The sequence below is a fragment of the Coregonus clupeaformis genome, chromosome 35 (assembly GCF_020615455.1).
Source record: "Coregonus clupeaformis isolate EN_2021a chromosome 35, ASM2061545v1, whole genome shotgun sequence".
In the NCBI taxonomy this organism is placed as follows: domain Eukaryota; kingdom Metazoa; phylum Chordata; class Actinopteri; order Salmoniformes; family Salmonidae; genus Coregonus; species Coregonus clupeaformis.
Window position 1 is genome coordinate 12,463,050 of NC_059226.1, and position 10,264 is coordinate 12,473,313.

The window sequence follows — 10,264 nt, forward strand, 5'->3', positions numbered from 1 at the left end:
TGTGTGTGTGTGTGTGTGTGTGTGTGTGTGTGTGTGTGTGTGTGTGTGTGTGTGTGTGTGTGTGCGTGCGTGCGTGCGTGCGTGCGTGCGTGCGTGCGTGCGTGCGTGCGTGCGTGCGTGCGTGCGTGCGTGCGTGCGTGCGTGCGTGCGTGCGTGCTCTCTCTATTCATCCAAAATAATTTCATTTTTACTCAACCCTTGCGAAAGAACAGTCCCCTCTAGTGATTCTGTTTTGCACCAAATCATCTATAATATGCAGCACAACAAACAAACTGTAACCATTCATAGTGTGATGTTTAAGGCCACATTGGGTAATTTTTCCAGATCTTGTCATACTATAGCGAGAAATAGTAATGGCGTCTTTTTGTAAGCATTACTTCCGCCATGGTTCGTTGGACAAAGCCTCTGTGGAAATGAATGGTGTTTTTTGTTGTTGTTGGAAAACGCCGAAAATAAGGTCTGTGGTAAACACAGGCTTAGGAGATCTTATACGTTCTGTTCTGAGAGATAATCTTCCTCAGCTAACATTACTTTTTGTGAATTTTAAAGCATTTATGTAATGTAAAAAAGCACACATAGGCTTCATAATTCATAAAGGTAGTGTTAACTGACTGATATTATCTCATAGAACAAAACGTATAAGATCTCCTAAGCTAGTGTTAACCTCAGACCTTATTTTCTGTGTTTATCCCAAAACCCTATTCTTTTCCCATTCATTTTCACCATAGGAATGGCTGAATGAACCAGAGGGAACTCATTTCCGGGTTTTAGGACTACAAGCTGGTGAGCGTTATACAGCACAGTTAGGCTATGTCAATTTTTTATGTAATTTCTAGGCCAATTATCTGCCTGGATATATCCCAATTGTCATGAATATACAAATATTAAACTCCATCAATACCACCAAAACGAGGTGGTAACTATTACGCGCCATGGCAACCTCAGGACCACTATTAAGCACGATTATGCACCCCCTAGAGCGCGCTGTTCGTAACCCGTCTGTGTTTAGGACCATGTAGCCGTGCGCGCTGTCAATCATAGTGAAAGTGACGGCGTTGACTCCTTGATACTTCGGAGGGGGATATTTAACTTGAGAGTGGGGTCCACTTTCTACAGAAGCAGTTACTCTCCCGCGTTGGAAATGGGTGAAGGTGTCTAAGAGCAGCCTAGGCTTCAGCAAAATATAAAATATAATTATAAAATAGAAGCAACTAGCCTATAGGCTACAGCATTCACGACACGACTCTCCATGAATGGATTACTTTCAGAAACAGAGATGTAATGCATCTTAATCTCGGGTGGCATCTGTGATAAGGATTTTTAGTTTTCTAAAGGCACGTTTGTTTAGGAGGTTTTGGCTTATTTATCCTCAATGCACTGAGAGGTGGCACAGATGAGAAGAGAAAAAAAGAAACCTCCACTGACTTTGTGTGTGGTGGAACATTGATGGACATCCGTTATATCCATTATATGAACTAGGTCGCTCGTGCGCTCTATGGTCAAAGGGAATGGTCTGTATTGATGTATTAAGTTTAGTGATGGTTATCGTTCTCTTCCTCACTTTGTAACTTTCCAACAAAAAAATTACACTGACGATTTCTGCGCTACAAATGGGACGGATTTCTTATTCAAGCACACATCACCTCTCCAATCCAAATGTCAAAGTGGGATACTAATGCAGCACTTGCTCTTTTGCTGTAAGTGAAAAATCATTTGCGTAAATAACAGCTCGAGCTATAGAACATGGGGATTTCTCCGGCGGCTCTGCTCTACGTCATAGCGACCATCCACCTCGGTGTCTCTCAGCATTTTTTGCGTCTGCGCCCTTCGCCCAGCGATCATCTCCCAGTGCCGGGTCTTAAAGAGGACCCTGACCCAACATACGACCCGAGGAAACAGGACCTGGCCGAACGGACACTGAGGAGGAAACTCGGGAGAAACTTTGACCCCGTCTTCATGTCAATCAACAGCCCCCCTGTTGTGGAGAACCGGACTGCTCTTGAAGCACAGTCCAGACTGATGGGACATATTCCCAAACAGCTGAAACAGCTGGACCGGGTGACAGTGGGCAAGAAAGCCCGTCGGAAGTTTGCACAGTGGTTGTGGGCGTACACACACTGCCCCGTGGGCTATGTATGGAAGGACTTGGGCGTGAGGTTCTGGCCGCGTTACGTCAAGGAGGGACAGTGTCTGAATGAGCGCTCTTGTTCGTTCCCCACGGGGATGTTTTGCATGCCCGACAAGTCAGTCACCAAGACGTTCCTCCGGTGGTACTGCCAGGGGTTTCTCGAACAGAAGTACTGCATGTGGATAAAGGTCCAATACCCCGTTATATCCGAATGCAAGTGTTCCTGTGTAGGATAGGCCTAATAGGGGTAAAATGATTTCCATTAAACTGTAATTAAACCCTCATCCTACAAAATCGGATTGTGTTAAAAAGCAAAAAAATTAACATATATTTTCAGATGTAAACATTTAGCTACAATAGCTTACATGACGCGTAATGGGGGCAATTTCACTTGTAATTGGAAAATGGAACATGTACATGAACGCATGAACGTCTTCACAAAGTTGTCTTGACAAAGTTTGTGCGTTTTTTTTTAAATATCTGGCATGGGATGGAGAGTGTATCACGGTATAGACTACTGTTGACGGGTTTTATTTATTGCCACAGCTATTGTTAGCATAAAACTATGATTATGTATAGATGTTTATATGAGTGTATCAATAAAAAGTATCAATAAAAAATGGTTTCGTTAAGAGGTTAATTTTGTCTTTAATTTGCCAAGAGAGTCATATTTCCATATAGGCCCGAATTGTATGACAGCAAACAACTGTTAGCTTTTTAAGTGTATCCAATAAAAAAATTATTACGTGCGTTTTGGGGTGAACATATGACATTATATGGGCTCAATAACTTTCTGAGGTTCTAACCCATATGACACCATATTCCCTATATAGTGCACTTCTTTTGATCAGAGCCCTTTAAAGGGAATAGGGTGCCATTTGGGATAATACCACTCTCAAGAACTAAACAACCTTGTTTGGTTCCTGACACGTGGAAAAACACAGTTGATAGACGGCGGCTTGGAGAGGATAGAGAGAAAGAGAGAGTAAATAATGAATGTGAACCGCCAGTGAGGCCATGCACTGTGTAGACTAGGCACACCGTTCCTGAGATGTTTCCATAATAGTCAAATATGTCTAAAACATTTCAAACTATGTGCGAAAAGACTAATGGTGAGATTCGCGCCAACAGACGCCTCGCCGCCGCTCTCTCCGTCTGACGCAAACATATGCATGGGACGGTTCTCGGCTGCAGAGCAGATGATGCAGATAAGGCTATATCTGCGGTGTGGTTTTTATTACATAAATAGGCTACTGGATAGATTATATTCCGGGACCGCCTGTCAGCTACAGAGAGGGAGGGAATTGGGTTAGGTAGTTTCACCAAAACACCTCTGTTACACGTCCATAGCTCTGTCCCCAGCCGAACCCCTCAGTTCCCAAACAAGGTCTCAGGGTCAGGCTTTTGAAAATGCAGATTGTGCCTTTGGTAGCCTAATTTATATTGGCCTACTTTTATTAAGGTTTATTAACTTTGGGGCTGTTAGAGATTATGATTAATACTTTTTTCTCCTTAAGCATTGGATTACAACCCTTTAAACTGGCGCGTGGCCATCTGGCAATTCAGGCAAATGCCAGATGGGCTGGAAAATGGTTTAGTTGACACAGCAAAAATGTTTTTTAAACATTAAAATAAAAGAATGACAAAAAATGTTGTGCAATTTCTCTGGTATACTAATCTATAATGAGCTTTTGGCTGATCAGTGGGCAATGGCCAAGATCACGGATCGTAGAAAACAGAAAGTTTGCCTATAAACGTAGAAAGAGCACATTCTACATGGTCACCTCACTGAAAACATCCTATTTTTTGGGCGGCTAAAACCATGATTTGGTCAAACAGTAAAGTGCATTATCCTCTTGATTCCTGTAATGAAAGTGTCTGCCCTGCCCCTGTGCCTGTGCCCTTGCTTGTCCCCGATTAGCCCTCAGAAAGAAAAAAGTAACTCTGAAGTTAAATTGAGGCCGATGTTTCAATAATCAAACGCTGTATCCAATCAGATTTGCATGGAACAATTATGTCTATCCCTGTACCAAACTCGTTTGCTACACTGGTCACCTTAATTTTGACAGTAAAATATAGCAACTATAGTCTAATTGTCAACCCAAAATTCATGGCAATACTGGATTAGGTTGCACATCAAAATATCTTGAATCATGCATTCCTGCTTGGACATGTTAGATGAAACAACTTATTAGTAGTCTAATTATTAGTAGTCTAATTATTACACTTCTAAATAAAGGACTATAAATGACTTGATAAGATGATTTCTCATGATTTGTCTGACTAATCATAGGCTGGTGCCACCAACAAAGTTAGAGGCACCAGTGACACCAGGGGAAAATTAGTTGGCGGCTAGTGCAGTGATGTGGGCTGGTGTGGATAAAACACCAGGGCTGAATTCTTGTCCCCTGCACATGGCAATATGGATCAGCACAGTGTGCCAGAAAGAGGCCTTTGAAGTAGAGGTGAAAAGTGTGTCAATGGAAATGGAAGCGGGAAGGTGGGACCTGTTGCAAAGGGAATACACAACATGAGCACTGACTGGTAAAAAAACTATAGGTGCTTCAGAATGTGGCACATGTGCAATAGGTCTACAGTGAGGGAAAAAAGTATTTGATCCCCTGCTGATTTTGTACGTTTGCCCACTGACAAAGACATGATCAGTCTATAATTTTAATGGTAGGTTTATTTGAACAGTGAGAGACAGAATAACAACAAAAAAATCCAAAAAAATGCATGTCAAAAATGTTATGAATTGATTTGCATTTTAATGAGGGAAATAAGTATTTGACCCCTCTGCAAAACATGACTTAGTACTTGGTGGCAAAACCCTTGTTGGCAATCACAGAGGTCAGACGTTTATTGTAGTTGGCCACCAGGTTTGCACACATCTCAGGAGGGATTTTGTTCCACTCCTCTTTGCAGATCTTCTCCAAGTCATTAAGGTTTCGAGGCTGACGTTTGGCAACTCGAACCTTCAGCTCCCTCCACAGATTTTCTATGGGATTAAGGTCTGGAGACTGGCTAGGCCACTCCAGGACCTAAATGTGCTTCTTCTTGAGCCACTGCTTTGTTGCCTTGGCCGTGTGTTTTGGGTCATTGTCATGCTGGAATACCCATCCACGACCCATTTTCAATACCCTGGCTGAGGGAAGGAGGTTCTCACCCAAGATTTGACGGTACATGGCCCCGTCCATCGTCCCTTTGATGCGGTGAAGTTGTCCTGTCCCCTTAGCCGAAAAACACCCCCAAAGCATAATGTTTCCACCTCCATGTTTGACGGTGGGGATGGTGTTCTTGGGGTCATAGGCAGCATTCCTCCTCCTCCAAACAGGGCGAGTTGAGTTGATGCCAAAGAGCTCGATTTTGGTCTCATCTGACCACAACACTTTCACCCAGTTCTCCTCTGAATCATTCAGATGTTCATTGGCAAAATACAGACGGGCCTGTATATGTGCTTTCTTGAGCACGGGGACCTTGCGGGCGCTGCAGGATTTCAGTCCTTCACGGCGTAGTGTGTTACCAAATGTTTTCTTGGTGACTATGGTCCCAGCTGCCTTGAGATCATTGACAAGATCCTCCTGTGTAGTTCTGGGCTGATTCTTCACCGTTCTCATGATCATTGCAACTCCACGAGGTGAGATCTTGCATGGAGCCCCAGGCCGAGGGAGATTGACAGTTCTTGTGTTTCTTCCATTTGCGAATAATTGCACCAACTGTTGTAACCTTCTCACCAAGCTGCTTGGCGATGGTCTTGTAGCCCATTCCAGCCTTGTGTAGGTCTACAATCTTGTCCCTGACATCCTTGGAGAGCTCTTTGGTCTTGGCCATGGTGGAGAGTTTGGAATCTGATTGATTGCTTCTGTGGACAGGTGTCTTTTATTCAGGTAACAAACTGAGATTAGGAGCACTCCCTTTAAGAGTGTGCTCCTAATCTCAGCTCGTTACCTGTATAAAAGACACCTGGGAGCCAGAAATCTTTCTGATTGAGAGGGGGTCAAATACTTATTTCCCTCATTAAAATGCAAATCAATTCATAACATTTTTGACATGCGTTTTTCTGGATTTTTTTGTTGTTATTCTGTCTCTCACTGTTCAAATAAACCTACATTAAAATTATAGACTGATCATTTCTTTGTCAGTGGGCAAACATACAAAATCAGCAGGGGATCAAATACTTTTTTCCCTCACTGTATCTGTGTAAACATAGACTTAAATTGTAAACATAAGAGTGAACATGGCTCAGGTAGGCAGTTTGGACTGGCTCTCTGTGTGTGTAAACAGATAATAGATAAACAAAGTAAACAAGTGCGTGTGTGTGTGTATATGGTGGGGTGGGTGGTGGGTTTGATTAGGATATAAACGGGTCAAGTAAAGTAACATGATTGTCTGAGACTTTGTCCCAAATGTCAACCTATTCCCTATATAGTGAGCTACTTTTGACCAGAGCTCTGGTGAAAAGTAGTGCACTATAAAGGGAATAGGGTCCTATTTGGGATATAACATGGGTGTCTTTATGGGACATAGACAGCTTAAACAACAACTAGGCCATCTAGTGGCTAGCTAAAATGCCACTGACACTGGGTCCCACAGTTGTGTCAAGTTGGCTGGATGTCCTTTAGGTGGTGGACCATTCTTCATACACATGGGAAACTGTTGAGCGTGAAAAACCCAGCAGCGTTGCAGTTCTTGACACAAACCTGTGCGCCTGGCACCTACTACCATACCCCGTTCAAAGGCACTTCAATATTTTGTCTTGCCCATTCACCTTCTGAATGGCACACATGCACAATCCATGTCTCAATTGCCTCAAGGCTTAAACATATTTTTTTAAACCTGTCTCCACCCCTTCATCTACACTGATTGAAGTGGATTGAACAAGTGACATCAATAAGGGATCATAGCTTTCACCTGGATTCAACTGGTCAGTCTATGTCCTGGAAAGAGCAGGCGTTCTTAATGTTTTGTACACTCAGTGTGTATGAGAGGCACACTCACTCAGCAGACATTTGATAAGATGGCTCAACAATGGAAAGTAGACAACTAATTTTCCTGAATTACCTAATACCCCGTTATCATGACAGCTTTGCACACTCTTGGCATTCTCTCAACCAGCTTCACCTGGAATGCTTTTCCAACCGTCTTGAAGGAGTTCCCACATATGCTGAGCACTTGTTGGCTGCTTTTCCTTCACTTAGCGGTCTGACTCATCCCAAACCATCTCAATTTGGTTGAGGTTGGGGGATTGTGGAGGCCAGGTCATCTGATGCAGCACTCCATCATTCTCCTTCTTGGTAAAATAGCCCTTACACAGCCTGGAGGTATGTTGGGTCCTTGTCCTGTTGAAAAACAAATGATAGTCCCACTAAGCCCAAACCAGATAGGATGGCGTATCGCTGCAGAATGCTGTGGTTAAGTGTGCCTTGAATTCTAAATAAATCACAGACAGTGTCACCAGCAAAGCACCCCCACACCAGAACACCTCCTCCTCCATGCTTTACGGTGGGAAATATGCATGTGGAGATCATCTGTTCACCCACACGCGTCTCACAATGACACGGCAGTTGGAACCAAAAAACTCTAATTTGGACTCCAGACCAAAGGACAAATTTCCACCGGTCTAATGTCCATTGTTCGTGTTTTTTTGGCTCAAGCAAGTCTCTTCTTATTATTGGTGTCCTTTAGTACTGGTTTCTTTGCAGCAATTCGACCATGAAGGCCTGATTCATACAGTCTCCTCTGAACAGTTGATGTTGAGATGTGTCTGTTACTTGAACTCTGTGAAGCATTTATTTGGGCTGCAATTTCTGAGGCTGGTAACTCTAATGAACTTATCCTCTGCAGCAGAGGTAATTCTGGGTCTTCCATTCCTGTGGCGGTCCTCATGAGAGCCAGTTTCATCATAGCGCTTGATGGCATTTGCGACTGCACTTGAATAAACTTTTAAAGTTCTTGAAATGTTCCGTATTGACTGATCATCATGTCTTAAAGTAATGATGGACTGTTGTTTCTCTTCGCTTATTTGAGCTGTTCTTGCCATAATATGGACTTGGTCTTTTACCAAATAGGGCTGTCTTCTGTATACCCCCCCTACCTTGTCACAACACAACTGATTGGCTCAAATGCATTAAGGAGGAAATAAATTCCACAAATTAACTTTTAAGAAGACACACCTGTTAATTGAAATGCATTCCAGGTGACTACCTCATGAAGCTGGTTGAGAGAATGCCAAGAGTGTGCAAAGCTGTCATCAAGGCAAAGGGTGGCTATTTGAAGAATCTCAAATATAAAATATTTTTTGGTTACTACATGATTCCATATGTGTTATTTCATAGTTTTGATGTCTTCACTATTATTCTACAATGTAGAAAATAGTAAAAAATAAAGAAAAACCCTTGAATGAGTAGGTGTTCTAAAACGTTTGACCGGTAGTGTATGTGAAATCCACTTTTGTAGCATCATGTGCTCTTAATATCACTATACCCCATAAATGTGAAATCCTGGTTTTAGATGTGACCATGAGCCAAAACGTGCATATATTTGTTGCTGGACTGTATAGGCCTCCTGCTGCTTTAGTTGATGCGATTAGTATCATAGCTGAGCATTTAAAACCTTTCTAGCATCTGAACTGGTGGTCTTAGGTGACTTTAACCTGGACTGGCTGACACCTATCTCAGATAACTTTAAGAACATTTGTCTTGATCTTAATCTAACCCAGCTAATCACAAAACCCACTCGGTTAAATGTGAAAAATCTAGATAGATCCTCATTATTAGGTTTAATTCTCACAAATAACCCCCATAAGTACATGTATTTTGGTATGTTTGCAAGTGACCTTAGTGATCATTTTCTTATAGCCTGTATTAAAGATACTAGACAGCATAATTCGGATCCCCGTATTATTAGGAAGATACATTTTAAAAACGCATGTAAAAAATGTTATGAATTGTTTTGCATTTTAATGAGGGAAATAAGTATTTGACCCCTCTGCAAAACATGACTTAGTACTTGGTGGCAAAACCCTTATTGGCAATCACAGAGGTCAGAAGTTTCTTGTAGTTGGCCACCAGGTTTGCACACATCTCAGGAGGGATTTCGTTCCACTCCTCTTTGCAGATCTTCTCCAAGTCATTAAGGTTTCGAGGCTGATGTTTGGCAACTCGAACCTTCAGCTCCCTCCACAGATTTTCTATGGGATTAAGGTCTGGAGACTGGCTAGGCCACTCCAGGACCTTAATGTGCTTCTTCTTGAGCCACTCCTTTGTTGCCTTGGCCGTGTGTTTTGGGTCATTGTCATGCTGGAATACCCATCGACGACCCATTTTCAATGCCCTGGCTGAGGGAAGGAGGTTCTCACCCAAGATTTGATGGTACATGGCCCCGTCCATCGTCCCTTTGATGCAGTGAAGTTGTCCTGTCCCCTTAGCAGAAAAACACCCCCAAAGCATAATGTTTCCACCTCCATGTTTGACGGTGGGGATGGTGTTCTTGGAGTCATAGGCAGCATTCCTCCTCCTCCAAACACGGCGAGTTGAGTTGATGCCAAAGAGCTCCATTTTGGTCTCATTTGACCACAACACTTTCACCCAGTTCTCCTCTGAATCATTCAGATGTACATTGGCAAACTTCAGACGGCCCTGTATATGTGCTTTCTTGAGCAGGGCGACCTTGCGGGTGCTGCAGGATTTCAGTCCTTCACGGCGTAGTGTGTTACCAATTGTTTTCTTGGTGACAATGGTCCCAGCTGCCTTGAGATCATTGACAAGATCCTCCCGTGTAGTTCTGGGCTGATTCCTCACCGTTCTCATGATCATTGCAACTCCACGAGGTGAGATCTTGCATGGAGCCCCAGGCCGAGGGAGATTGACAGTTCTTTTGTGTTTCTTCCATTTGCGAATAATCGCACCAACTGTTGTCACCTTCTCACCAAGCTGATTGGCGATGGTCTTGTAGCCCATTCCAGCCTTGTGTAGGTCTACAATCTTGTCCCTGACATCCTTGGAGAGCTCTTTGGTCTTGGCCATGGTGGAGAGTTTGGACTCTGATTGATTGATTGCTTCTGTGGACAGGTGTCTTTTATACAGGTAACAAGCTGAGATTAGGAGCACTCCCTTTAAGAGTGTGCTCCTAATCTCA

At 43.1% G+C, this 10,264-nt stretch overlaps 1 protein-coding gene across 1 annotated transcript; it reads left to right on the forward strand.

Moving 5' to 3' along the window:
• Window positions 1-1,142: 1,142 nt before the first annotated feature.
• On the forward strand, window positions 1,143-2,656 carry LOC121550272 (noggin-2-like). The gene has a single exon (XM_041862462.1). The coding sequence runs from the start codon at window positions 1,744-1,746 to the stop codon at window positions 2,362-2,364; it is 621 nt and encodes a 206-aa protein (XP_041718396.1). The 5' UTR covers window positions 1,143-1,743; the 3' UTR covers window positions 2,365-2,656.
• Window positions 2,657-10,264: the final 7,608 nt, after the last annotated feature.